The sequence below is a fragment of the Apteryx mantelli genome, chromosome 29, assembly GCF_036417845.1.
Source record: "Apteryx mantelli isolate bAptMan1 chromosome 29, bAptMan1.hap1, whole genome shotgun sequence".
In the NCBI taxonomy this organism is placed as follows: domain Eukaryota; kingdom Metazoa; phylum Chordata; class Aves; order Apterygiformes; family Apterygidae; genus Apteryx; species Apteryx mantelli.
Window position 1 is genome coordinate 1,275,649 of NC_090006.1, and position 27,097 is coordinate 1,302,745.

Genomic DNA, 27,097 nt, shown 5'->3' on the forward strand with positions numbered 1-27,097 from the left:
CCGCCCCTCAACCTGTGTTCCGCGTTGTCCCCGCCCCTCTGCCTGCCTCTGACCAATCGCGGCTCCCCTCGCCCGCCGGCCCTCCCGGCGCCGGCGGCTCCGCGCTTTCCATTGGGCGGTTTGAAGAAGGCGCTGGCCAATGAGCGCGCCGGGGCGGTTGGCCGCGGCGGGCGGACGGACGGTTCGGCGATCTGAGCCGCCATCCCGTCATGGAGCGGGCGGGGGCCGCCGGCGCTTCCGCGCAGGGTGAGGGGGCCGGGGGGGGGCGCGATGGGGGCAGGGGTGATCTGGGGGCCCTGTGGGGGCGGGGGGTGTTGGGCGATGGGGGTAGTGGGGGGGCCTAGTGGGGTGTTGGGGGTGAGGGGGGCAATCTGGGGGCTCTGTGGGGCGGGGGGTGTTGGGGGATCCGGGTTATCTGGGTGCCCAGTGGGGTGGGAGAGTAATGGGGGGCCCTGCGAGATGTTGGGAGCTCGGGGCGATTTGGGGGCCGTGTGGAGAGGGGCGTGTTGGGGGATGGGGGCAACGGGAGGCTCTGCGGGATGTTGGGGATGGGGGGCGATCGGGGGGCACTGTGGGGTGAAGGTAATGGAGGAGCCTGTGGCGTGCCAGGGGCTGGGGATGGTTTGGGCACCCTGTGGGGTGCGGTCAGTTGGGGGATGGGGGAAAAGGGGGGGCCCTCTGAGATGTTGGGGGTGAGGGGGCAATCTGGGGGCTCTGTGGGGCAGGGGGCAGTGGGGAGCCCTGTGGGGTGGGGGGCAATGGGGGCCCTGTAGGGTGTTGGAGATGGGGGTGATATGGCAGCCCTATGGGATGCAGGGCTGGGGGGCGTGGGGAGGGTTGAGTGGCCTTTTGGGATGGGGGCCCACCTTGGGAGGCGATATGGAGGAGCAGGGGCTGACTTGGGGGTGCTGGGACTTCATGAGGAATATTGGGGTGGTCCAGGGGCAGGAGGGCATTGGGGGTACCCAAGGGGTGCACGAGGGATACCCACAGAGTGGGAGCATTGACGTGATTTGGGGGAGCAGGCGGGATGGAGGGGCTCTGGGTGCGTCTTGGAGTACTGAGGGAGGGCAGGACAACCCAGGACCAGTGGGTGCTGGGGTGCCGAATTGCTCTCGGGACGCTGTGAAAGCATTGGGGTGCAGTGGCAAGGGAATGGGGTGATTTGGGGGGTAAAGAACTGGCAGGGGGGGATTGGAGGTGCCCTCAGAGCCCGGGCACACGAGTCGTTGGATGAAGGCTTCCATATGGTGCCAGCGCGGTTCAGGGGACCCCTTTGAGAAAGGAGGTGGCTGGGCCAACTCCGGTGTTGGGAATGGGGCCAAGGCCCTCCCAGGAGGACAGCGGGGTCCCGGCACTGGGTGATACTGGGCCAGATTGTCCCTGCTGTGAGATTCCCCAGTACCAAAACCCTCAGCCGAACTGGGGGGGGGGTCGGAGGTATCCCCTGCCCCCCAGCTGAGCCACTGCTCTTGGCCTCAGAGCGGTATAGACTTACGGGATATGAATTACACAGTTGAGTTGGAGCCTCTGGATGAACTCGATAGCGATCGAATGGTGACTGTGAGCAGACAGAGTGGCCCAGGGGGAGTCCAGAGAGAGGGTCGCTGTTTGCTAACAAGCTTAGTTTTCTTCTAGCTTTTTTTCTAGACAAGCCCTACAAGAAGCTCATATGTAGTAAAACTGGTTGGTGAGTCTAAAAAAGAGGGGAACCTAAAAAGAAAGGATTGTGTGTAAGGAAGGTCCGGAGAATGTCCTTATTCGTCGCACAGCAGAGCGGGGTCGGCGGCAGCATCTCCTTTTTTCTCTCCTTTCCCTCTACAAATTGAATGAGCCTCGTGCAACTGAGGTTTTGAGCGGCGTCACGCCGCAAGTGTCAGAGAGCTCTGGTCTTTACGTGCTAATGAGCCTCTGGGCGATATCGCGTGCATGGAAATGTTCTGGAAAGCAGGACGTTGACGGAGTATTTCTGGGAACAGCATTGCCAGGCTCAAGGCAGGGCGCTCGGGGGACTCGTACAGCTGTACAATAACTTTAATGCTGCGAATGTGAAAGAAACCCGTTCTTATCAGCGCTCAAAATAATGAGCTTGTGGTGCGGGCGCTACATTTTCTTATAATCTCTTTGCAGAAGAGCGAAGACGACAGCTCCAGGAGTACCTGGCAGCCAAAGGAAAGCTAAAATGCTCAAGCACAAAGTAAGTTTGGAGGATATATAGCTGATTCTTCCTGGGTTGCCAATATTTGCCTTCTCTCTGCCTTGATTCACTAGGCAAGAGAGAATTGCCTCTCTGCAGTGTCCAGCCGTCAAGACGGTGACCAGAGAAAGCTGTGGCCCCCACGGTGCCCAGGCTGCGCTCTGTAGAGTTACTGGCAGCAATAGCAAAGAAAGGGTTTGAGTATTGAGATTTCCTGCTGGTTGATGTAGTCTCTTGTGGGTGTTTTCTGAGTTGCTGCGAGACTTTCTCGTCGCGGCTTTGGGCTCTGTCAGAACAGTCCTTTGTCACCTCACCAAAAAACTCAGCTTCATTCAGCAAAGGCACAACTGAAGCTCAAAGAAAGGGTGGTTCAGGCTTGACTGCTGCTTTTTAATGCCCTTCCTGGACTAGACTAATATTAGAAAGGGGCATTTTCAGTACTTTTAGAAGGAAATAACAAGGGGAATCTAGATAGGATCAAGTAACCTGTTAAATGAGTTACTCACCTGGCTCTGGGACTCCTTCCCTGCCTCGCTCAGTTCCTTCGGAGCGGGGCTGCGTACCGCTGTGAGCACAGCTGGCATTTGCAGGCTGAGAGTAGCGAGGCATCTTTCTTTAAAGCTTTTAATTGAAACTGCTGCTTCATCTGGCAAATCTGAACACTTTAAAGACGCTCTGTTGCGGTGAGAATTCCTGATGATATTACAGTACAAAGGAAACCAGAAAACTTGTCCGTGGGGAGAAGATATAGGGAAGCAGGATCAGAGACCAGAAAAAGCAATAACGGCCCCTGATGCCAGGCTCTGAAAAACACTGCTAATATAACATAAATGAGAAAAGAAGGTTCAAAATCTTTCTCTATAGCATAGTACACAACTTGGGCAGAACAGAGGACAATACCCTAACTCTCCAGGCTCTTTCATTACAGGAAAATATCTTCAGCGAAATTAATCTTGGTTAGCAGCTGAGCTGCTGGTTCACAAGCAAGCTGCCGGAGCAGGGCGGGGGGAGAAGGTAGCATATCGTTGCTGTCAGAGGGCTCCAAATGACGAAGGAGGACAGCGTAGCTGGGGACGGCTGACGGGGTCACTGCCCCGGCTCCCCGCTGCGCTGCCAGCGCGGGCTCTGAGGTGCTCGTGAATCACCCGCCGCAGCGCTGCGGAAGAGCAAAACCCCGGCTGATGCGCTGGGAGACACCGCTGTGACCTGCGGCGCAGCAACAGCTGACTCAGATGCAGCTCAGCCGTCCGTCCGCAGCGCGCGGGGGAAGTCGGGGCGCCAGCCAGGCCAGGAGGGGCAGCAGCGTCACGAGCTGGCCGAGCCTATTGCGTCCTCGTGTTTGCTGGTCCCCCCTCAGCTGCATAAACCATTTGCATTACTTTTGTTGTCAGCGGAAGTCATAACTTAGGTGACAACGCTTTTGTGTTGCTTTTCTGTTGCCACGCAAAAGAAGAAGAATTAATGTTACATCACAGTTCCTTGACAGCTTTCCGGTTTCAAAAAGCTTCTCGTAAGCTCCTGTGGCTGAAACAGCCTGAAGTGCTTTAGATACTTAACCTTTTCCGCAGCAGCTGTTAAATCCACTGATATTTTGTTTGACTTTCCACAGACCCTATTTAAAGGACCGGACTAATCACCTGAATCTGCTCTTAAAACCTCTTTCTAAACCAGAGCAGGTAAGTAGCAGAGCAAAATCTTTTGAGTCTAGTTTTCTATCTCAGGCTTGAGGCAAGTCCACGCAGAATAGGGTTACACAAATCGGGAGAGCAAGTTCCTGACCCCGGATGGGGTACAGTCAACACGTTGCTAAATAGCTGAGCAATAAGACAACTAATTGTTTTTCAGATGAACTTAGTCTGGGGGACTTCTCCGTACCATATGAGCACTGGCAGGTGTTGTGTCACTATATTGGCAATTGCTGTGTCACTGCAGGCTTTGTGTGCGCCTCCCGTGGGCTGGCAGGGCTGGGACAGCAGTGAACTGTCACGGTTTGACCAAACGGGGCTTCTCCTCTGGGCTCTGCTGCTTTCAGGGCTGAAGTTCACTTTGTCTCTCCAGGTTGTCAGGAGCAAGAAGGATGTTCTCGTGAACGTGGCGAAGGGTGCTCACAAGGATGACAAGCTTGGTGTCAAAACCGCATGGCGCGCCAGCCACAATCCTCAGCAGAGGTCCTCGAATGCAACCCAGAGAGCAGCGGTGGTACCTTCGGAGCAGTTTCGGAAGAGCACAAAGCTGCCCCTGGGGCTCGTACCCGGCACAAACCACTCCGCGCAGCCCAGAAGGAGGCTGCCAACTTCTGCCTCTTGTCACCTAAATGCAGAAGGGGCTGAGGAAGCTGCGAAGGAGACTGTCACTGCTGTCGCTCTGAGTGGAAGTGACCTCCTGCCTGGAGCACCTCGTTCGCCAAATAAGAGCCTGCAAGAAAGGCTGGTCTGCAACAAAGAAAACTTCCCGGGGCAAACCCCATCCGACCCTGCGCTGAACACCACGTTCGAGTCTGATGGAAACAGTCACGGGAACAGCAGAGTCCTGGCTCACAGGCAAACTTCTGGCGCAATATCGAGGACCATCCAGGGCCCAAAAGGCAGAATTAACAGCCACCAGAAGAGGGAGGAGCTGATTCAGGATCAACTCAAGAAATCCCTGCCAGGCTTGAAGAACGCGTCTCAAAAACCAAGCAGCAAGACTCAGGCATGGCAACCCCCTCCGTTACTTACTATCCCTAGGACTTGGCTACATAAAAAACCAGGAGCAAAACGTGAGAGTATTAATACGGCAAGGCAGCCTGCAGGAAAGCCACTTGGCACGCTTCCGGTGGGAAATTTTAAGCACCACAGTAGAGCTCCCCAACTGAAAAGATCTCCCGTAAAGCCTCCGGCCTCCAGCAGGCCCCAGGGGACTGCAAAACTGGGGTCCACAAAGAAATCCAGCCTGAGACTGGCTGGCGCCGTGCAACGGCAGAGGACCACGGTTAAAGGGGAGGCAGGCGGGAAGGATGCGAAGATGGTGCCTCAGGGGCGCGCAGCAGCATCCCGAGCGACAGGCCCCCAAAACCAGGCTCGCGGCACACACGGCTCCAAAACTCAGGCGATTGAGAGCAAATTTAAGACTAGGAGAGAAAGGCTTAAACCCACGCTGCCAAAGGCAAGTGGAGTTCAGGCGAAGCGTGTTCCCAAGACCCCAACGGCTGAGGATCGTAAGTAAGTAGCACCTTTGGCCAGCTCTGTCCTCACTTCCCTCCCCTTTCGCAGGCTCCAGTGGGAGTGTTAAAAGCGTTTAACTGGCTGAATTGGCTTAAACCTGCCGACAACAGGGTCCAACTCACCTTGTCGGTGAAGGCCTGTCCTTTGGAGATTGACGCCCCAAAATAGAGGAGGGTGGGCATGAGATTTGCTAGTATTCTGGGTTCCTCTCCCGTCAACTCGGTGATCTCCCCTGCTCAGGCATAACTGTTGCTCTCACAGACTAGCCGCAAGTGTGACTTTGCGGCGTTTTACGCAGCAACCAAGTCACGAGGCCGAGGAAACGAAAGGCCTCATGAGTCTACACGCAGCGGAGCGGCAGCCCCGCAGCTTGCCTTGGCGTAGCGGAAGCAGCGGAGCCGATAGCTTTGGCCTCGCGCAAACAGCAGGGAGCGGTTTCAGGATGTAGTGACTTATTTCTGAGCAGATTGAGCCTCGCAGGTTCGTGCTGCTGCCAGAGCAAACTAGAGGAGAGCACGCAGCTGCACTCCTGTTTTAGCTTCAAGGCACACTTAAACTTGAGGGTTTTCCTTCCCTAGCCTAGCTCCGAGGCATTTTTAGGGTAGATGAACTGGTTCTTCCTGAGCAGTTGGAACTGGGCTGGAGTGAGATTCAAAGGGAAAGCAGACGGCAGCTTGGCAGAGGGCTGGCACGCGAGAGCTGGTAATCTTCTGTGGTGGTAACGGTGATCCCTCGATCCTTTAACAGGAAGCAACTGGAGCAGTGGTTGGCATCCAAGGGGAAGTCGTACAAACGGCCACCTATGGCACTGCTTCAGAAGAAGGCGGTGAAGCAGAAGCTAGCCTTCACGAGCAACGTCAAGGAGGAAAAAGAGAAGAAACCAGAGCAGTTCTGCTTGGACAGGCTCAATAGCATCTTAACTGATTGCCTGAAGCTTGTTGAGGAGGTGTGGACGGGAAAGGAGCTGCTTTGCCAGGCTCTCCATCTCTCCGAGCATCCTAGGAGATGAGGGTTGCGTCCCCCCCAGCAGCACAGAGTGGGGACTAAAGCCCTGGTCTGGGCTTTAGTGGGCCCATTAGTGTCGGCACTAAAGAGTTTGTCCTCCAGCATCCCTCTGAAATATTATCCTTGTTTTACTGAGGGGAAACAGAGGTGGGAGAGCTTTATTATTTGTCCAAGGTCATGCAGGAGACTAGCGAAAAAACAAGTGCAAAACCCAGACTGTTTAGACCCTCCTTTCTCTCACCAGAGAGCACCGGGAAAGCAGTTACGGTAGCAACCTGCCTCGCACACACCTCTGCACCTCATGCCTGACACCTTTCTCCCTTTTGTTGTAGGGTTTCCCTTCGGAGGAGCTCTTGGAGATGCTGTCCCATATCCCCCAGGCAGAGAAGTTTGCCAAGTTCTGGATCTGCAAAGCAAAGCTGCTGGCCCGGAACGGCCCCTTTGATGCCACAGGGTTGTACAAAGACGCGGTGTGTGCCGGTGCTGTGGTGAGTAAGGAGCCCTTCTCTTCGGCATTCCCCAGTGTTCCCTGTCCGTACCCCAGCAGATTTCCTTGAGATCCGGGGGTTGGATTTTGGGATGAGTTTAGCAGCACTAGTTGTTGATGAAACAGCCCTTTTGAGCTGCAGCTGTTTCTTCCCAGAAAAACACCTTCGGCTTCAATCAGCCGAGGCAGTGTCATACAGGCGTGGAGGGAACATCTGCTCCCTGCTGCGGGAGGGAGAGGAGAATGGGCAGTTTTCTTCCGGCTGTAGCTCAGAAACAGCACAGTGATGGCAGCTCCATGCCTGGGCTGGGCGGTTTAACTGTAGCATCTGGTGGGATTCACCAGTTGAGTGTGGATGTCTGTCCAGCAATACCTGCGTGCTTACAGATTAATTTGGAGAAGGGAAATTCTGCAGCCTTCTACCGTTCTCTCTGTCATGGGTTGTAGCGAAAAAGCCTTCCTGCTGTCCTCTCTGGACTGCGGTCTTCGTTCCTGAGTCAGGCCTGCCTTGACCCGCGCTTTGCTTTTCTTGCAGCCGCTCCAGGAGCTCAGAGAAGTTGTCCTTGATATTTTGAAGACCACAGACAGAACATCAGAAGGTAACACGTGCACGCAGGGGCTGGCTGGCAGGCTGGACCGTGGGCGGGCAGGGCTTCCCTGCTGCTGCAGGCAGGGGAAGCAGCATGGTTTGCAGGCTGTCCCAGCACCACGTGTCCCCGTTGACTTTGACGGAGACGGAGCGTTGTGAAAGATTCCTCTGCCAGGGCTGGGCACGGCGCTGGCCCAACGATGCCTCCATAGCACAAAGTCCTTACCTGTGCCCGGAGCGCTGTGGTGGGGTAATCCCACCCCAGCTGCAGCTTTCTTCCTTCTCTACAACCCCTCTGCCCTTTTTGTCTCTCCTGTCAGAGCAAAAGGCTGAGCACCCTGCTCTTTGGGAGCCCGCAACACCTTGCCCAAGCGAGAGGCGGCACGTGGTAGTGACTCCCTTCCTGATGAGAAAGTGCCTGACCAGCCTGCCCATCTCTTCAATCAAATTACAAGTTGTGTCCATACCTAGGTAAGGCTCCCCGCCGCTGGCGGCAAGCACTCCTGCCTGCCCCGCTGCTCCTCGCTGCAGGATTTACCTGACCGCTTGTCCTCCCCGCAGACGAAAGGAGTGGCCAGAAGGCCAAGAGCTGAAGATCTTGACGCCTGTGCGGCGCTCGCTGCGGATAGAGTGGGCTGGGAGCCGCTACCCAGAGATGCTGAAGGACCACGACACTGTGGTGTCATCCCTCGATGAAATCCTGGCCAGCGAAGAGGAGAGCCAGCTCTTTTTCCGGAAAAACAAGGCCTTGCCAGAGGTGACAGAGATGGAGGTTATGGCTTTGTAGCCCTCAAAGTGCTGCTGAGGGCTCTCCTGAGTGATGCAGCCTGGCAGGCTGTTGGCTCTCCCATGCTACCTGCTGCCTCACACTTATCTCACTTCTCTCTTTGCCTCTCAGTCAGATGTAAATACGCAGGGGTGGCATGTAATTAACCTTTTCTGCTCTTTTTAAAATATATATATATATATAAACTTGCAGTAGAGATGCAGTGTGACTTGGTGGATAGTGTGCAAGATCCAGGACTGGAGACCCAGGTTCTGTGCAGGACCGGCTTGGGTTCATTACTGTGGTGACATGTGCCCTGATATTCCTGCTGTAAGATGGTATTATTCAGTCTCCGCTATGCTCCAGCCGCTTTCCGATGTTTTGGAAGCGATGTCCTGAGGGATTTGCTCCATAGCTATGTTGTGGCCTACTCGGTCATCATCTGGATATTCTCCACTGGGAGGCATGCACAGACCACGTCTGGGAGGTCCTGGGTAGCTTGCAGTAGCGCCAACTGAGTCAGACTCGTGACATGCTCCTTCCATCAGTAGAAGTTGGAGCTCCCAGGGTACTTGAGGGATGCCAACAGCTCACATACGGACCCCAAGAAGGTTGAAGCCATCATGTGTTGGCAGCCCCCTTCCAGCATGCAATGGGTGCAGAGGTCCTTAGGATTCACCAGCTTCTCTTGATGGTTCATAAAGGGATTTTCTGGCACCTCTCAGCCAGAAGGGGCTTGTTTTTGGTGGACACCTGAAGCACAAGCAGCTTTTGAGAAACAAACAAATTTTCATGCCAGCTCCCGTTCTAGCCCACCTGGAGCAGGGGCTGGCCCTCATGGGATGGGCACACGAGTGGGGCCGGTGATGGGTGCCAGTGACACTCCCAAAGGAGACGAGGGAACGAGTCTGGTCCAGGGAGTCTAGTCAGGAGCAGCAGGAGACAAGACCACAACGTAGCTCCGAGGTCCGACCAGGCGGTGGAGATGGGGGCTAAGCACACCTCTCCCTATAACACAGCTCAGGCCAGGCCTGGGCCTGAGCTCCAGTGAGCTCCCAGACCCATGGGCACGGGTGGAGGTCCCACTCCTGGGGGTAGGACGTGGCCACAACAGTGCCAGCAGAGACGGGGGCACCTTGGCACCGCGGCCCTGGCTCGGGGGGCTTGCGCACAGCCAAGGATTTTGAGGATTTTGAAACTTCCCTTTCTTGGTGCTTTGCCCCCATCTCGAGGTGCTGGCGCGAAGGACTTTTCCTTTCAAATAACCGATTTTATGTCTTTGCCACTCTGCGGCGCCAATAAAACTTAAGCAGGAGTTTGAGCATCTTTTATAAATAGAAAAGGGTTAAAAAAACACCAAAGGGGCAGAACCCAGCGGGTAACGGGCATCCCGGAGGGAGCAGCAGGTGCCCCCAGAGCCCTCTTGCGTTGGAGCAACGTCCGTCCACGTCTACCCGGAGCCGGGACGCAGCGCCGAAGCCAGCAAGACGGCTTGCGAAGCATTTGGGGTTTCCTGTGCCGGTGCTGTCTCCGCAGCGTGGATTTGGGCTCGGGCAGCCCCCAAGCAGCGCGGGGACGCGGGGAAGGGCAGCGCTGCAGGGCTGGTGCCGCCGAGGGTCTGGAGGAGGCAGCTGCCTGCAGGCAGCTGGCCCCGTGGACGGCAGCGGCATCCAGCCCTCAGCGCTGGGCTGGGTTCAGGCTTCACCATCCTCATCCTCCTTCCCGTTGAGGTCCTGGAGAAGGACCGGGTTGACTCAACGGGTCCGGGACCCTCTCGGTGCCAGGGTGCTGGCTCTGCCCCCCACCACTCACCTGCTGGCTGGGACGGCTGAGCCGGGGTGCAGGAGCCGTGCCTGCCTCCGCCGCGTCCAGGCGGCCGTGCTCCACCGTCGACTCGTGCGGCATCTGCAACGGCAGGGCGGCGAGGTTGGCAGAACGGGACTGGGCACCCGGCGGGGAGTGCAAGCGCGGCGCGGCGCCCTACCAAGGCGGGGGCCGCTCGGAAGAGGTAGCTGAAGGGGTAGTAGAGGAAGTTGATGAAGGAGGCGGCGTAGAGGTCGGCGTAGCGCATCAGCTGGCTGGCGAAGAGCGTCTGGCGCGAGCCGCAGCGGAAGAGGCTGCCCATCTTCCCGTAGCACATGTCCATCTCGTGCGTGACTTTCTGCGGGCGCAGCGGGCCGAGGCGTCAGGGCACCTGGCGTCCCGCGCGAGGGTGCCGGGTGCCGGGAGCAGTGCCCTGGGGGCGTCACCTGGATCTGATGCTTGATGGAGCTGATGTCCGGGCGCTCGCTGCTGCTGCTGTCCAAGTCCCTGGAGAGGGGAGAGACCCGGCTGTGGGCTCGGCCACAGGGGACCCTCCCGGGCACCCATGGGTGCCCCCTGCCCACTCACTGGTACAGCTCCGCCAGCAAGAGGTCCAACCGCCGCAGCTCCTCAAACAGCTCTGCAAGGGCAACCGGCTTCGGCTCAATGTTGGGACAGGTTGTGCCCGGCTCGGCCACCACCGACCCACCCTGCTGTCCCCACCCGGCCTTGACCCGCGCGGATCCCCACGGCCGGGCGCCGCTCACCGCTCTTCTCCGTCCACACCTGCAGCTCGCGGGCCAGCTCGGGCACCACCAGGAAGGTGCGCCAGCCCTGCCGCTTCTTGGACTTGAGGATGTCGCCGAAGATGTGGTCGCCCACGTAGAGGATGTCTTTGCCCTTGACGCCCAGCAGGTCGCACACCAGGTCCGAGGAGCCTGCGGGTGGGTGGCCGTCAGGATGCGGGACCACTGTGTCCCCCTCCCCGCTGCCACCACCGCGTGGCTTGGGCTGCGCCGGCCGGGCACTCACCTCCGGAGTAGACGGCGCAGTGCTGGAGGGGGCCGGTGTATGTCCCCATGCGCAGATTCCCCGTGTCCTGCAAGCCGAGGGGACACCATGGGATGGGGGGGGGGGGGGGGGGGGAAACCATCACCCATGCAATGAAGGGCGAAGCCACCCCGCTGGTGCCACCACGCAGGGCTTCGAGGCTTCGCCAGGCGCCATCCTGGTTCCTCACCGTGTTGACCTGGCGCAGGACGGTGCCCTCGGCGAAGAAGAGCGGCTTGCGGGTGTCCACCACGATGAGGTCAAAATAGGATCTCCAGGGGCGCTGCGGGCTCCCCGCCTGCCGGTGAGCGGGTGACGGGCTCAGAATGGGGTGGGGGGACGGGACCGGCACCCCGTCCCTGCACCATCGCGGTCTCACCTCGTCCTTGCTGCTGAAGTCGAACAGGTAGGACATGATGGCCTGCAAGGACACCCAGCGTCACGGCCCCCGGTGACACCACCAAGCGGCGGCACCCTCTGCTCCGTGCAGCACCCCAGGGTGCCCCCCCTCAGCGGCCGCTACTCACGTCGGTGTAGCTGTAGTCGCTGTTGGTGGCCAGGAAGACCTTGCCCACCTCCTTCATGCGGCTCAGCAGCAGCGGGACACGGGGCTGGCGAGAGGCGGGAGTCAGCGTGGGGTGGGTGGGAAGGTGGAGGGGACCCATCGTGGGGGGGGGACCCGGTGCGGCGTCACGGGTGCCCACGTGCACTCACGTCTTTCACCACGTATTTCTCCAGGTTCTCCAGCGTCTTCTCCTTCAGGCAACCCTGCGGTGAGAAAACCACGCTGGTGCCACCACCGCAGCCCCAAATAACCCCCTGATGGGGCGATGGGGGCAGCCAGGGGGTCCTGGGTGGATTGTGGGGGGGGGGACGGTCCAGCATCGCCACCCCCTTTTCCGCGACACCCACCGAGAGATGGACGTGGTCCATGGCCTCGCGCACGTCCTGGAACATGCTGCGGAAGGACATGAAGAGGTTCCCGTGCTTGTAGCCAGTGTCACAGCTGCAATGGCCCAGAGACGGTGGGGTGAAGGTGGACACACCGGTGGTGAAAACCCCCTTTCTCACCCCAAAATATGCCCCCCCCCCCGGCTCTCCTCTTACTTGACGTATCTGGAGCAGTTGGAGAAGAAGTCCACGAGGCAGGCGTAGAGGTAGGTCTCTGCCGGGAGAACGGGGGGTGCCGGGGAGGTGGCACGGGCATTCGGGGTGACATGGGGTGTGTGGGGGGGGGGATGGGGTGGATTTTGGCGGGGGGGGGGGGGGGGTCGCTGGCTCACCCGTGAGGTTGAAGAGCGTGTTGAGGATGTGGAAGCGCTTGGTGTCGTCCCGCTGGATGAACTTGTTGGGGTAGTGGTGGAGGATTTCGGGGCTGCGGGAGGAGGGAAGTTGGGGGGGGCAGGGTGGGGGGGGGGACCCAAGAAGGGACGAGGAGGCTCCAAGGAAGGTTGGGGATGAGGAGGCTCCAAGGAAGGTTGGGGATGAGGAGGAGGCTCCAAGGAAGGTTGGGGACGAGGAGGCCCCAAGGAAGGGGTGAGGAGCACCCACAGCCTTCCCCCAGCAGCACCCTGGCCGCATCCTGCCCCAAACCCCGGCATCCCAGGGCAGGTTGGGGAGGGAAGGGGGGGGGGTCATGGGACCCCCCCCAACCCCCCCCACCCCGGGGCACCCTCACCCCTTGAGGAAGCGCAAGCCGTGGGCGCAGACCAGCAGGTTCCCGTGCGAGTCCACCTTGAGCAGGTTGCCGAGGAGGGTGTCGAACACCAGCCCCCTGCGGCGCGGAGGGAATGAGCAGGGTCCGTGTCCCCCACCACCACCCAAAATACCCCCCCCACACACACACCCCATCCCACGTTCCCCTCCGCGCCGGGCTCACCGGGTGGGGAAGGCCGGGTCGTAGCGGTAGCCGAGGATCTCCTGGGGGTAGCCGATGGAGACCAGGCACTCCAGCAGCAGCTCGAAGGCCAGCGCCTCGTAGGCGGGCGATTTGTACACTGCAGACGGGGGGGTCGGGTTTGGGGGGGGGGGAACAACACGCCAGAGCCCCCCCCTCCCCATGTCCCCCCCCCCATCGCCCTACCGGCCAATGTGTAGTCCATGTCGAAGCCGAAGCACTTGATCTTCTCCAGCGCCAGGCTGCGGTTGACGAAAATCCTGCGGGTGACGGGGGCAGCGGGTGACGCTGGGGGCATGGGGTGTTGTGTCTCCCCCCCCCCCCCCCCGGCCGTGGGGACAGTGAACTGTCCCCCCCCCGCAACGGTTTGGCTCCATACAATGGCCTGCCGGGAAGTTATTAGAGCAGAAAAATGGGCTTTTCAAGTGAAAATGGGGCTGGCCGGGCCCCCCCCCCCCCATTTCGGCCTGCCCCTTTGGCACCCTTTGCACTGCTACCGGGGGGGGGGGGGGGTTTCCCCCCCCCCCCCAATTGCACCCCAAATCCCCACTCTCAACCCACCCTTGACTCTCTACCCCCCCCCCGGGCTTTTCCCAGATCTGCCCCCCCCCCAATTCTACACCCCCCCCCCCAAGATCTTGCCCCCTCTCCGGATTGCATCCCCACATCCTCCCCTCAGTGCCCCCCTCCCGATTCTGCCAGCCGCCCCCCCAGATCCTGTCCCCCACCCCCAGATCACCCTGGAGCCCCCCCCCCCAGATTGCACCCCCAAATGCCATCCCAATCTGCCCCCTCCCCAAAGATGCCTCCCTGGATCTCCCCCCCAGGTCCTGCCCCTCTGGTGCCCCCCCCCCCCAGTTCCTGCCCCCCCCCAAATTCCCTCTCAGTTCCTTCCCCCCGTTCCTGCCCCCCCCATGCATTGCCCCCCCCAAGTCCTGCCCCCCAGGTGTCCCTCCAAATCCTGCCTCCCCCTCCAAACATTGCCCCCCCCCCAAATGCCCCCCGGTCCTGCCCCCCCCATCAGCTCCTGCCCCCCCCCCCAGATGCCCCCCCAGATTCTGCCCAACCCCCCAAATCCTGCCCCCCCCCCGGCCCCACCGGTGCTGGCAGTCCCTGCGCAGCGCCCGCGGGTCGCCCTGCCCCGGGGCCGCCGCCGCCACCGCCGGGCCGCGCTCGCCCTCGCTGCCCATCGCCGCCGCCTCCGGCCGCCGCCGCCGCCGCCGCTTTAACGGGGCCGCCGCGACCCGCCCCCGGCCCGGCCCCGGCCTCGGCCCAGCCCCGCTGCCGCGGCATCCCCGGGCTGGGCCCCCCCCCCCGGGGCAGCGCCCCCCCACGTACCCCGGGTAATGCCCCCCCCGGAGCAGTTGCCCCCCCATGTACCCCCACCCCGGACAGTGCCCTCCCCATACACCCCCCCCCAACTAGGGCAGTGCCCCCCCCCCAATACCCCCCCCCGGGGCATTACCCCCAAACTGGGGCAATTCCCCCCCCCAGTCCCCCCCCCGGATAATGCACCCCCCCATGTACCCCCACCCCGGACACTGCCCCCCCCACGCACCCCCAACTAGGGCAGTTGCCCCCCCACCATGCAGCCCCCCCCAGGGCAATGCCCCCCCCCAGTGTCCCCACTGCCCCCCATTTCCCCCAGCTGGAGCAGGACCCCCCCCACGACCGCCCCAGCACCCCGAGGGGCTGCAGTGTGCCAGGTGCCATGTCCCCCCCCACACTTTGGGGGGGCCGGGACCCCCCCCCCCCCGCAGCCCGGCACGGCCCCTTATCGCCGCTGTTTGCGCAGGGTGGCGCGGCGCCCGCCGGCAAATCATTAAGCCGGGGGGGGGTCACGGCCCCCCGGTCCTTGCGCAGCGCGCCCCGCTCCCGGCTCGGCTCGCTGCCAGCGAGGGGACCCAGGCGTCCGGGCCAGGCTGCGTCCCTGTCCCCATGTCACCAGGCTTGCGCCAAGGATGGTGACATGGGAGCCAGGGGTGGCAGGAGGGAGCGCCCGTGCCCCGGGGGGGCATGTCCCCCTCCCCGTGTGGCCCCACAGAGCATGTCCCCAACCCCGCGTGGCTCCATCGGGCACATCCCTATGGGATATGTCCCCCCTCCCCATGGGAGGGGACAGCCACCAACACAGCCAGGCCCATGGCCGCTCTCCCCCCCAGGCACCAGGAGGGGTCAGCACCTCCTGGGAGCCCAGGCATCCGGGCTGCCCTGCTCCCCCCTGCTGCGAGCTTCCTGGGAGCAGTGCCCTGGGGGCTCCAAGCCACATTCCCCCCCCCCCAAAAAAGGGGCACAGCGCCAGCCCTAGGGGCTCTTGCGCCACCACGCTGACGTGGGTCCCCCTGGCCCGGCCTTGACCAGTGTCCGGCCCCGGAGCAGCTTCCCTGGGGACATAAAGGGAGAAGCCAAGGGTCCGGGTGGCCCCAGCACCTTGGGGGGCAGCAGCCTCGGTGGGGGGCACAGGCAGGGGCTGCCCCCTACTGGGGGACAGGCACTAAGTGACACCAATGACAGCAGCAGAGGCAGGAGCAGCCCCAGCTGCATGGCCTCGATAACCCCCCCCCCCAGGCACAGGGCAGGGTGGGAGCAGCTCACACCCGGTCCCGTGACCCCCCCCCCGTGTAGCATGTGACACCGTTATCAGGCCCCACAGCCCCAGCGCACATGCGGGGGCCCCCAGGCAGGGTGGGGCAGAGCCTGCAGCACCCACAGCGCAGGGGGGAGGGATGGGGACCAAGCCCCCCCCCCCCACGGGCCCCCCCCAGCACCTCCAACGAAACCCCGCAGCGACTGCCGTAAGAAGGAAATCTTTATTATAGAGTCCGAGGTAGCAGCGGTGAGCGAGGGCCGCGGCGCGTTTGGGGGGGTCCGGGGGCCGCCCCCCTCCCCAAAAAACGACACCACAGGCGGCAAGAGCGTGATGGTACTGCAGCTTCTCTTGTTTGCGCCACACTACGGCGATGGAGGCAAAGCTGAACACGTGACAGCCCGCTTGCCGGGGGGGGGGGGGGACAGCGGGGGACAACCTACCTCCGCAGGGCAAGAACCAGCCCCAGCCCTCACTCCAGAAGGAATCACGGCAAGAGGATCTTCATTAAGTCATTAAGAGGTGTTTTTTTTTAAAAAAAAGGGGCCTCCCCAAGCTGCTAATCTAAAGCTACGCAGCGGGGGGATAGTCACCCCTCTGGGGCGAGCGCAGGCTTAGCGCTGCGCCCGCCGCGTCTAGAAACTCAGCGCCAAAGTTTTTCAAAAATAAAGAAGGAAAAAACACATTTCGGTGACAACACTAGACAGAGTTGAGGAAAGCCCAATAGAAAAGTACGGAAACCTACAGTAATTCACAGCCCGCGTGGGGAGGCGCCCGGGGAAGAGTCCGCCCTGGCTATTCTTGCGGCTAGTCGAGACGATCATTAGCACGGAAGCGGGTACAGCGCGAGCTGCGAGGCGCCCGCGGCGGCGGAGCGAGGGGGGGGACCGCAGCCCGGCCCCTCACACCCCCAGGATGGCGTACTTGAACACTGCCATGATGGCGGCGCTGATGAGGCCTGAGATGGGGACCGTGACGAACCAGGCCATGAAGATGTTGCGGAAGAGGCGCCAGTCCACCGCCTTCTTGGAGCGGAGCCAGCCCACAGAGACAACGGAGCCCACCTGCGGGAGAAACCGGCTGCGTTTGAGGGGGGGCTGCCTTGTGCCCGGCGTCTCCCTGCCCCTGGGGGGCCACTCCTGCTCTCCAGGGGGGAGCACAGAGGCAGCTTGTTCCTCCTGCGAGCAGCCCAGCAACCCTCTTCCCAGAGCCAGCTCCGAGCTTTCCCCTTCTGACCAAAGAGCCCCCCAGCACAGCCAAGGGTCTCGCTCAAGGCCCTCGCTGCCACAGGCTTCCCAGCAGATCCCAGCCAGGATCAAGCTGGAGGAGAAAAGGCTTGGCAAGAAGCTGCCTCCCATGAGCTTTGATGCGGAAGAAACGCAGCAGAGCGCAGGTTCCCATGGCCGAGCAGCCCGGGCCGCTTGGCAGAGCCGTAAAAGGTCCCTCAAAGCTGGTTTTTGTTCTGCCCCAGCTCCGGATTCCAAGTGCTTCCCCGAGCGCCTTTTTTCCAGGGACTCTGCCTTCATTCCTGTTGGGCCTGCTCTTCAGCACGCTGCCACCCCCCCATTGAAATGCAAATTGCAGACCCGTGAACTAAAGGCCACCCAGCAGCCTATTTTGGGAGCTCCCGAACAGGCGCTAAGCGCCAGCGTTTGGAGTTTGCACCTCGCCAGGTCCCACCAGGCGCCAGCGCCGCCGGCGCAGCCATTAACCCCTGGCTCCCGCTTACCTTGCAGTGGGTCGTGCTGATGGGGAGGCCGACATTGGAGGCGATCACCACCGTCAGGGCGGACGCCAGCTCGATGCTGAAGCCACTGGGGGAAGAGCAAGAGCGTGGGAAACGCGGAGAGGGCCGGCACCAAGCACCCCGCGCGCTATCCGATTTATCGGGCCTGTTCAGCAGCAAGCCTTGGGGCTGCTCTCCCCACATCAGGTCCCCGCTCGGCTCTCCAGGCTCTCGGGATTGATCCCTCAAGGGCTAATGAGCTGGAGAGGTGGCTCTGCATGAAGGGACATGTCACAGGGCCCCCGTGGGCTGCAGTGGCAGCACACCCCAGCTCCTCCAGCCGAGCAAGGGTGGAGTCTTGGAAGCTCTCCCTTATCCAGGGCAGGATGCTGCTCTGCAGCCACCTGAAGTTGGCCTCAAGCAAGGCCTTACCTTGATGGTGTGATGGGAGTCAGGTCCTTCCCCATCGTCTGAATGACTCTCCTTCCCCAGACCCACAAGCCAATGCAGATGCCGGCACCTCCATACAGCAGCAGCCAGATGGGAGTTGCCACCTTTGTGGCCACGTCACCCGTCTGGTAGACAAGGTAGAGAGCAACCAGAGGGCCTATGGCATTGCTGCAAGAGAAACAAGAGCTTTTCTAGAGGGCCAGCAGCTTCATCGCTCCACCCTCACTCCTGGCATTGCACGCACAGGCTCAGGAGGGCAGCACACAACCATGTCAGAACCAGCGAGCAAACCCGCCGCTTCGGCTAACTCAACTGACCTGACATCATTGCCACCGTGAGCAAAAGAGCCAAAGCAGGCCGTCAGGATCTGCAGGAACTGGAAGAGGAGGGACACCTCTGGTTTGTCCTGGTCGTGCCACTCTTCCAGGGAGTTACTGCTGCACTTCCTGTCGCTAATGCCCATCTCCACCTGGGCCGTGTTCAGATCCACATCAGCGGCCGGGTGGGCGTCCGCCACCGCGTTGCAGTAGCTGGTGTAGCTGTCCATGCGGGCCCTCTTCTTCGTGTCAGCGGCAGGCCAGGTCAGCTTCTCCATCTCCTCCCCCTTGGGCTCGCCCTCCTTGGCCCGGAAGGAGTCCAGGGGCATGCCGCAGATGGCCATGGTGTAGGAGGTGTAACTGTTGTTGCGCCGCAGCGGCTTGTCCCCCGAGTCCCCCATGCAGTCCCCCATTTTGGCAAGGTGCAGTTTATGCAGCAGCTCCTTGTAGAGGCCCGAGTCCTTGTGCACGGTGTGGTACTGGTACTGCCCGCTGGAGTTGATGTGGTGGCTCACGGCCTGGTTGAACTGCACGAGGTTGCCGTTGGGCAGCTGCACGGCTCCTGCTGAGAGAAAGGGCCTTTAGCTCCCAGGGATACCAGTTTTGCAGGGACACACGTAAAAACCACAGCCAAGGCCACCCACAGATCCCTGCAACCCCTTTATCGATCCCTCTGCTCACCACTGTCAATGTTGGTTTCCTTCAGGTCAATGCTAGGGAGCCTCTCGCGCTCCGGGGCCTCCTCCAAGTCTCCCAGGTTGAAGGAGACAGTTCTCTCCTCCACAACCACCCGGTGCGGCACAGCCGACACCGCGTCGGCAACGGGGCTCTTTGCATCGCCCACACTGTTGCCCAATGGCACTTTGGGCTCCTCGTGATCTTCCTTCAAATTGCTGTTCTTCTCCATCAGGGGGCTTTCTGAAGGACTTGATTTAATCTCTCCTGCAAAGAGAGGCAGCTGCCATCAAACCCCTTCCCACCACCGCAGCCAAAGCCATGGAGCCCATGTCCACCCTGCTCCTCCTCCCTGGGGAGGGCAAAGAGCAGGGGCAGGCCAGCACCCCTCATGGCTCAGATTTACAGCAGCTAAATTAGTTTACAGCTCCCCCAGCACTGAACTTTGCTAACTCTCCCCCTTCCACGTTAATGCTCAGCAGTCACACCTTGTCACAACAGCCAGACTGTCATAAGCCAGCTCATCTCCTATTTTTAGGCCCCTGCACACCCACACTGGGTGTGGTGAGCAACATTATGGGGCTTTTTGCCTGTTATTCCTACAGCAGAGATTCCTCTTCTGCCAATCACAAGTTACGGTTATCTCCGAGTACACAAGGCTACATCCTCATTTCCAGCCGCCATTGGAAGCGCTTTTTGCCACAAGCTAATTTACACAAATAGCTGCTTCTCATGTGGCGATGACTCCCGAAGGCGACAGGAAAGCGCCTGGTAAACACCCCAACTTCTCTCCTACTTCCTCAGCTCAGCCCAACACCCGGTGCTAGCTTACGAACCCAAACAGCCCAATTTGCCAGGAGTCAGGCTCCACCTCGCAGAGGCAGCTCGGTTTCCTGTTCCACTGGAAGAGCCAAGCCAATGTTTTCACCCCCTGGAAACCAAGACAGTTACTCCCCCTCTACCAGGAAGCCTGCTGCCTTCAGGTGAAAACACGAGGTCGGCCAGCGCACACAAAAGCCACCTTCGCCTTGGAGACATGACCCACGGTGGCGTAAAGCCTCCGTAGCGCTTCCTAGCCGAGCCGCGGAGCTCGCGTCCCGCTGCAGCGCACACGAGCGAGGCTGCGGGGTTTGAGTGTGACCTCTTCCCAGCACTGCCATCCAGCAGGCACGCTGGGTTAGCAGGCAGGAGTTAAGCTGAAGCTCTGGAAGAATTTCAAGGGCAGCCATAAAGCTGTTAGTCACACCCCAATTACACAAGCTTGACAAGGACACTTGTTATCCCCTCATCTACAGTTCTTTAAATGCCTGGGACTGCACATGAATTTTATATGCGAGACCACACGCTACTCCGGGAGAGCTCCCTGCTCCACGAGGAAGTCAGAGCTTGGGACCGCTGCCTTGGATGCCTTTCAAGAGATATTTTTGCTCCAGGGCAAGGATTTCATAAGATTACGCAGCTTTAAACTTGTGATCTGCATCCGCCAAGCCAAAGATTGATCCCCAGGTATGCACAGGATTAAAGGTTACACCAGTTATCAGGCATGTCGCCTTCCCCACACTCTGCATGGATGCTCAGTATGAAACAGCATTTATTGCCCGGTGGAGACATCACCCTGCTCATCCAGAGGGGCAGCAGAGGAGTTGGCTGCCAGACACCATGCAGCAGCATGACAGCTACTTAGAGGGGACATTTTGGGGGCTCTGAGGGCAGCGCTCAGGTGCTGCTGCTGGTTAGAAGCATGAAGGGTCCAACAACAGTCAACAGCTTGATTAGAAATGCCTTGAGTGACTCAGGGTTCGCGGAGCGGCTTAAGTGCTAACTTAAGCTAAGTGTCCCTGCTAATAACAGCCCTGTGGCTAACGAAATCCCCCCCTGCAGAAAGAAGTTGGTTAGCAAAAACATGCCCTTCCCCAAAGAACAGCAGAGCCAGCAGTTACTTACGTTCGATTTTCTTCTTCATTCTCGGACATACAAAGAACCAGACGACGAGAGCACAGACAACAGCACTCCCCGCCGAAATTAGGAGGATACCCCAGAGAGGAAGTTTGTCAAAGCCCAGCACTAGGAAATAAAACAACGGATCTTGAAAACCCCAGGGCAACAGCCCCCTCAATGTATGACTATGTTCTTCAGCTTGAGGAACCGGTACCCAGCACAGAGCCTCCGACCGCCTGCAACGTCCTGAGCTAGTTTGTCCGCCAGCTCCACGGCAGGGAGAAACGAGCTTCCAGCGTACAGAGAAAATCCACCGCCGACCATACAGAAACCAAGAGCTTAACCCACATAGAAGCCCCACCAGGTTACGAGCTCCCCATCGCAAGCTAATCCCCTTTCGCGTGTTCAGACACTTTTCCCTCCCTCCCACAGCCAAACCCGATTAGTGACTGGCGTGCGTTCTGCCCTAGCAGCGAGCAACCGGAGCATTCGCACCCAAGCCGAGTTGTCAACACCGTATACACACAGCCTTGTGTCCTGACTTGCTGCAATGTCAAAGGAAAAAAAAAAAAAAAGAGGGGAAAAAAAGAGCAAAGCCACTGCAGCAGACAGTGCTGTTTCCCCAGCACGCCAGTCTGGGAGCAACCAGGGGAGAGCGACACACAGGACCTCAGCTGCTCCCACCAGAGAGCCAGATGTCTCCATTAACTCCTCTAGCTGCTCTGGGAGGAGGGTTTTTTTTTCTTCCCAGCTAGACAAGTCACTAGAAACTTAAGCCCAAACTGCCTCTTCACCAGGAGAGGCAGCCAAGGTGTTAAGTGACCTACTTACAGGCATTCTCACATGCAGTGTGACTTTTAGCAGCAGCTTTACATTATACAGCCTGCTGCAGCCCCCAGGCAGGATATCGAAGGCTTGCGACGGCTCGACTCCTGCATCTTCTGCTGCAGCCAAGAACTTTATGGCTCCTAACGCACCACCGGCAACCATGTCACAGCTACCTTATACAGCCGGTTAACCTGTAAGCTGCAATTTGCTTACAATAAACCTGCCTTGCCGAAGGCTACAAACCCCACATTAAGCAGCACTGAGCTCGCCCAACCCCCTCCTTAAATTCAGGCCTTAAGTTAAATATGAATCTGTCTAGGGAAGTGCCAAACTGGAAACTGGTTTGAAGCAGTGCTGCTGCTGCTTTACAAGCCCCAGTGCCTCTTAACACCCCCTTGGAGAATCCCAGCGCTCCCCTGCTGCCTTCTCCTCACAGCCCACATCTCCAGGACGCTCCCAGCCTGGATGGTGCATCCGAGCAAGCCAGAGACCCAAGGGAAAGCTGACATCCCTCCAAAAAAGCTTTCCAGTCGCTGTTTACAGAGAAAACCCTCAAAAGCCAACACCGACTGCTGTCACTCCACCTCCAGCTCCCAATGACCTCTTTCACTGTTCCACAACAGGAAACCCACTCAGACCGAAAACAACTCACACTGAGCTGCTCCGACTGGTGGAAGTTATGATTCGAGTTTTTCTACGGCAGCTCGCCTTCCAGCTCTGCGGGTCTCCTGCTTATTATGCAAAGCTACCCCGCGGCACCAAGCCAGCCTGACAACAGCCGCGGCGCTTTTCCAGTCCTGCCCTGCGTCCGTCCCTCTACACGACAGCCAAACGCACACTTCAATTTGGCATTCCCAAAGAGTCGCAAACTGAAGCACGAACTCCTCTTCTCAGTACAGGTGCCAGCTGCAGTATGCCAGCTCTTCGCGCCAGGAAGTCTCGGGGATAATTAGTTTATTCTTAGGGACTAGGTGAATCACAAGGCCACAAACTCCTGTCCCCGCCTCCGGCCCTGCTCCTAGCCTCACTACTGGAGAAGGGGGAGCCCAAGGAGTCTCTTCAGCAGCAGCTGGGTACCCGAGTTTTAGCACAGGTAAGAGAAGGAAGGGGAAGTCATGTTATCTGCCAGTCCTGTGAAGTCTAAGGAGAAAGGTCTGGGGGGGAGGTTTAGTTTGAGCAGGCCTCTTTGGTTTGGGCAACTAGCTAGTTTTAGAACTCAGCGCACGCTAGCCTGCAGCCTTCTGTAACCGGCACAGGCCAGCCGCCTTCTAGGAGATTTCAGCCCTGTAAAGCAAAAAAGGGGTAAATCGTGCATTTAATGGAGGTTTTGTGAAGAATTTTAAAATTCAGGCTTAAGTATTCTGACAGGTACTTACAAGGTGCACCAGTATACGTGATGGAGAAGAGGTTGATCCCCACGGTACAGGCATAGAAGACGGGCAAAGCTCGCAAGCCATTGGGAACAGGATCCGTCTGCAAAACAACGTTCAGAGCTGCAGAAATCCAGGCCGCAGGCACTGCCACTCTCCCCCCCACCCCCCCCCAGGTTGCTTCAAGGCCTGGGCAGCAGCTGAGGAGCAGCTAAACAGCCCTTCCCGAAAGGTGCGCGTGCCTTCAGTCAACTGCTGACTAAAACACCGTGCTCCCCTAAGCTCTGCCAAAAGCCAGCTCTGGGAGAGGCCCCAGAAGGCTCCAGACAGCTTTTCCACTACATTCCAGTTAGCAAATCATCCATCAGAGCTGTCGGAAGAGCTGCTGCACAGCGAGATTCCCCAGCTATCTCCGAGGGCAGAGAAGGTGGGAGAAGGCAACGGGTTGCCCGAGGAATTTGCGACGCGGTCGAGAGCCCTGTGCTCCCCGGCGATCCAAGCGCGGGACAGGACCGAGAGCTCAACGCTGCCTGGGCTCTTCCGAGGCAGAAGCGCAGCCAAAAACCTGGGCAGCCTCAGGCAGCCAGCGAGCCGAGGTCTAGCACACGAGCAGCCTGCTTCCAGCAGACAGACTCCACCACTGCTCTTCATCAGGAGGCAGAGGAGGCCTGGCTCCTCCAAGCCTAGCATTTGCCTTCCTATTCAACCTGCAGAATTCCCAAGGCGCCAGCTGTACTTCTTTTTAAAATCACCGGGTCCTTTCAGACAAAGCCATTTGTCAGGCAGAGCTTTTACCTCTTTCCAGCTGACTTTGCCCAATTAAGAGAGTCCATTACTCATACAAGCAGCTTATTCAGCCGCATACCTGCACACAGAGGCCCTCACCCAAGCAGCAGGAGCACTTAATCTCCGCCGCTGCCCAGCGATCTGGGTCCGGTGTTGATGCAAACACACCGAGCGTTACTAAACATTGAGCAGGACAGAGCAACCGCGTTATTCGGTGCCAGAATCGCTTGACAATGGGACACGTTAAGTGGCAGCGCGGCTCCGAAAGGCCAGTTACGCAAGGTTACTCTGACAGCAGTGACGCTAAGCCGTTCCAGAGGGCTGCCAGGTAGGAGCAGCAGCGATAAGATCTTACCATCTCTTAAAGCACAAACAGACCCGAGACCCCAAATAATTTAAGTCATTAACCTCAAATGCGCAGAACAAACTGATTATACAGCAATGCCAAAGTTCAGTCCTCCGGGCAGCTGGCTGAAAAATCCCTGACCAGCAGCATCAGCGCACTTCAGGTTCATCGGTTCATCACTTCGGAAAGTGAACATCTAGAGCTGCCACCTCCATTTCAAACATTTCAAGTGCCCAGTACCATTTCCTGGACTTTCAGACACTCCAAACAGTGGAAATGTTTCCACTGTGGAAATATTTCCCAGCCAGAGAGGCTTTGGTTCATTTAGAGCCTCAGAGGCTGTCCAGGAAGCGACCGCTGCTTCCCAGCATTTTCAGCAGGGAAGAACCTGGAATATTTTCTTTGGGGAGCCTCAACTGTAGGTTTCACCTCACACCTTGACCTACAGCTCCCAGGACAAGGAATCGCGGACAATGTGACCTGAAGGAAAGCCTCAGGTTACCCCAAACTCATTCCTCAGGGTGGCCTATCCCAAAACAGCTCATGCACCTATATGTTAATGCTAAAGCAGACAAATCACGCCTTTGAGCACAAAGCAGCACCCCAAAAAAGGTGCTAGAACCCTTCTTGCTTTGAAGGCTTAAAACCAGCCAAACCTGCACTAAAAACTGTTAGTGCTCCGGAAGATGCAGAACAGCCTGAAGATGTGGGCTGCTCAGCCAGCCTCTCCTGGGGAAGAGCGCGCAGTTTCCACAGCACCAGGGACAATTCCGGCCCTCCTGTTTTTAAGCCATTGCTGTCAGTTACTGCCTTCATCTGCAGCACGACGGAGCTTCAGCCTTTCACCACCAGTGAAGCAGCCAGGCAAAAGCCTGGCCAGCAGCTCCGATCTTATCAATTCGGAGCTGCTTGCAAGCTCCAGCTGTTTCTGCTTAGGCCAGGCAGGAGATGACCAGCCCAGATGTTCTGGGGGAGGTAAGTAAAAGCTCCTCATCTCCTAGGCTCCATTTCATGGAGATCTAGTTTTCCCATCCCTTCAGCTCCTCCTGGATGAGGAGTCAGCAGCATCACAGCAAGCACATGTCCAGACAGATGCTGCTGGAGAAGTTCGGATGCAAGTAAGCCAACCTAACGAGCATCTTGGGTCCTACAAAGAAAGCACCTGGGAAGCCCCAAGCTGTCAGAACACGCAGCCCACAGCTAGCCCATCCTTACCTTACAAAGGATGAACCTACGGACAAGGAAGAACAGGATAGCAGACATGATGCCAGAAAGGAGGGGTGAGATGAACCAGGACAACACTAGGAGAGAAGAGGTGTGATTAGTACCCCGCTACTGCAAGGGGAAGCCCTGGGCTGGTACGGTTGCAGTGGATCTCGCACACACATGCTTACGCCGCTTCTGAAGCCATCGGCAAGTCGGACTTACCAATTTTAAGCAGCTCTGACCACTTGACACCTTCTTGCCCTTTGGCCACCAGGGAAAAGCCAATTGTTGCTCCAACGATACAATGGGTACCAGAAATGGGAAGCTTCAAGAACGAAGCCACTAGCTGCCACACAGCCGATCCTGAAGCACAAGAAAAAGCCTGGTAAGGGAGCTGCCACCACCGCAGTACGGTGCGAACCGGCCACAGCCCGGAGCACGAGGCTGGCGCGTGCTGAACTTCAGCCCATCCCCTCACGATCCCAGCAGGGCAGTTACTCACCAAACATGGCACTGATTGAACCAGCCATTAACAGCTCCTGCGTAGAGTTGTACATATACACATCAATCAGCCCCTTCCGGATGGTCTCGCTCACTTTGGCTCCCAGGAGGACAGAGCCCACCGTCTCAAAGATGCTCGCCAAGACGCACGCTTGCCGTAGAGTCACTACGCCCGACCCGACCGCGGTTCCAAAAGAGTTTGCCACATCATTGGCCCCAACGGAGAATGCCAAGATGAAGGCGATGACAAAGCCCAATATCAACATCCAGAGGAAGGCTGTCATCGGAGCAGGGACCATGGCCGCTACAGTGCTCACCAGCAGCTCTCCAGCAGCTGTGGGTGCAACATGGGTTAACTCCATGATTCTACCTTTAGTGGTTTCGGATTAACAGGAACTCGCGACTTGGATATGTAAACAAAATATGAGGTATGAAAAGGCTATAATAAATAACGTTATAAAATTAAATAAACTAAATAAGCCGGCTTGGGAGCAGAGTTCCTGCTATACAGTGCATATGAGAATCTCTTTTTGAGAGTTCCTGTGGCTCTGGAAGGTCAGCGCTGGGAAGGGCTCCATGGTGAGGAAAGGGGAGACCACACGCTCTTCATCCTGCGAGAGAGAAGCAGGCCTGAGCCGGGGGGGCTCCCGGGGATCACGGCCAGGCCGTGCCGCAGGCCGAAACAGCCCGGCGCCCCCCGAGCCGAGCTGGGCCCCGGCGCCCCCCCCCCCACGCCAAGGAGAGAGGCCGGGCCGGGGCATCCAGCAGCGCCGCTAGGCCGCGGGAGCGGCCGTTAACGGTCGCGGCGGCCGCTAACGGTCGCGGCCCCCGTTCAAACGCGGCGCGCGCCCTTCCCGCGCGGCGCCTAACGGCCGCTCCCGCGCGCCAACCGCCCCCCCCCCCCAACCCTCACCCCCACCGCCATGTGCCGCCACACAACCCGCCTCCCCCTCCCTCCCTTCCTCCCCCACCGGCCGCCGCTACCGGCGCGGCGCGGCCCGGCTCCCCCGCGGCCGGCAGCGCTCACCGACACGCGGCCCGACAGGAAGGAGGCGCCAACCGTGACCCACCCGCCGCCGCCGACTGGCGCCGCCGCCGCCTCCCCGCCGCCCTTTCATAGGGCGCCGCCGCCCCCACGTGACCGCGCCCGCCCCGCCCCCCTCCTCTGCTCCCTCCCTCCGCCCCTCTCCCCTCCGCGCAGCCCATTGGGCGGCCCTGCCGGCTTGGGGGGCGGGGCCACGCGACGGCTACGCCCCCTCCCCCCCCCCCGCCCTTCTCGCGCGGGCGGTGCAGCGCCGGCACCATGTGCGCGGCGGGAGCGGCCGCGGGCGGCAGCGCGTTCCGCACCCGGGGCGCCGGGAACCGGGCAC

General features: G+C 59.3%; 3 protein-coding genes across 7 annotated transcripts; 1 reads left to right on the forward strand and 2 right to left on the reverse strand.

The window, feature by feature from the left end:
• The first annotated feature begins 172 nt into the window (after positions 1-172).
• Positions 173-8,459, forward strand: CKAP2L (cytoskeleton associated protein 2 like). Its single transcript, XM_067312551.1, has 9 exons — positions 173-246; positions 2,131-2,197; positions 3,807-3,873; positions 4,256-5,397; positions 6,148-6,346; positions 6,738-6,893; positions 7,428-7,491; positions 7,802-7,952; positions 8,043-8,459. Exons 1-9 carry the CDS (start codon positions 210-212, stop codon positions 8,266-8,268), a joined length of 2,109 nt encoding a protein of 702 aa, XP_067168652.1. The 5' UTR covers positions 173-209; the 3' UTR covers positions 8,269-8,459.
• A 1,104-nt stretch (positions 8,460-9,563) lies between these two features.
• On the reverse strand, positions 9,564-14,195 carry LOC106495410 (cytosolic purine 5'-nucleotidase-like). 4 transcript variants are annotated; one of them, XM_067312555.1, is made up of 18 exons: positions 14,096-14,195; positions 13,184-13,257; positions 12,980-13,097; positions 12,779-12,874; positions 12,384-12,475; positions 12,208-12,265; positions 12,013-12,106; positions 11,815-11,868; positions 11,628-11,711; positions 11,480-11,521; positions 11,291-11,398; positions 11,083-11,149; positions 10,818-10,988; positions 10,639-10,690; positions 10,497-10,557; positions 10,232-10,408; positions 10,060-10,152; positions 9,564-9,980 (listed from the first exon to the last, which is right to left on the reverse strand). In XM_067312555.1, the coding sequence occupies exons 1-18, from the start codon at positions 14,185-14,187 to the stop codon at positions 9,942-9,944; spliced, it is 1,572 nt and encodes a 523-aa protein (XP_067168656.1). In that variant the 5' UTR covers positions 14,188-14,195; the 3' UTR covers positions 9,564-9,941. The 4 variants fall into 4 exon arrangements, with proteins under 4 accessions (XP_067168656.1, XP_067168655.1, XP_067168654.1 ...); XM_067312554.1 differs by having other exon boundaries at positions 10,232-10,557; XM_067312553.1 differs by having other exon boundaries at positions 11,291-11,521.
• A 1,929-nt stretch (positions 14,196-16,124) lies between these two features.
• On the reverse strand, positions 16,125-26,820 carry SLC20A1 (solute carrier family 20 member 1). 2 transcript variants are annotated; one of them, XM_067312290.1, is made up of 11 exons: positions 26,755-26,820; positions 25,729-26,338; positions 25,449-25,589; positions 25,236-25,321; positions 22,895-22,991; positions 20,697-20,816; positions 18,759-19,019; positions 18,078-18,639; positions 17,743-17,928; positions 17,314-17,398; positions 16,125-16,648 (listed from the first exon to the last, which is right to left on the reverse strand). In XM_067312290.1, the coding sequence occupies exons 2-11, from the start codon at positions 26,087-26,089 to the stop codon at positions 16,487-16,489; spliced, it is 2,061 nt and encodes a 686-aa protein (XP_067168391.1). In that variant the 5' UTR covers positions 26,090-26,338; positions 26,755-26,820; the 3' UTR covers positions 16,125-16,486. The 2 variants fall into 2 exon arrangements, with proteins under 2 accessions (XP_067168391.1, XP_067168390.1); XM_067312289.1 differs by having other exon boundaries at positions 18,078-18,642.
• Between the last annotated feature and the right edge of the window lie 277 nt (positions 26,821-27,097).

Coding starts and splice junctions, on each gene's coding strand:
- CKAP2L (XM_067312551.1), top strand. CDS start 210: ATGGAGCGGGCGGGGGCCGCCGGCGCTTCCGCGCAGG. Junction 247..2,130: donor CGCCGGCGCTTCCGCGCAGG/GTGAGGGGGCCG, acceptor ATCTCTTTGCAG/AAGAGCGAAGACGACAGCTC. Junction 3,874..4,255: donor CTCTTTCTAAACCAGAGCAG/GTAAGTAGCAGA, acceptor TTGTCTCTCCAG/GTTGTCAGGAGCAAGAAGGA.
- LOC106495410 (XM_067312553.1), bottom strand. CDS start 14,187: ATGGGCAGCGAGGGCGAGCGCGGCCCGGCGGTGGCGGCGGCGGCCCCG. Junction 11,869..12,012: donor TGGACCACGTCCATCTCTCG/GTGGGTGTCGCG, acceptor TTCTCACCGCAG/GGTTGCCTGAAGGAGAAGAC. Junction 11,522..11,627: donor GCGACTACAGCTACACCGAC/GTGAGTAGCGGC, acceptor GTGTCCTTGCAG/GCCATCATGTCCTACCTGTT.
- SLC20A1 (XM_067312289.1), bottom strand. CDS start 26,089: ATGGAGTTAACCCATGTTGCACCCACAGCTGCTGGAGAGCTGCTGGTG. Junction 22,992..25,235: donor GTAGGTTCATCCTTTGTAAG/GTAAGGATGGGC, acceptor GTTGTTTTGCAG/ACGGATCCTGTTCCCAATGG. Junction 17,929..18,077: donor CACGGTGGCAATGATGTCAG/GTCAGTTGAGTT, acceptor TTTCTCTTGCAG/CAATGCCATAGGCCCTCTGG.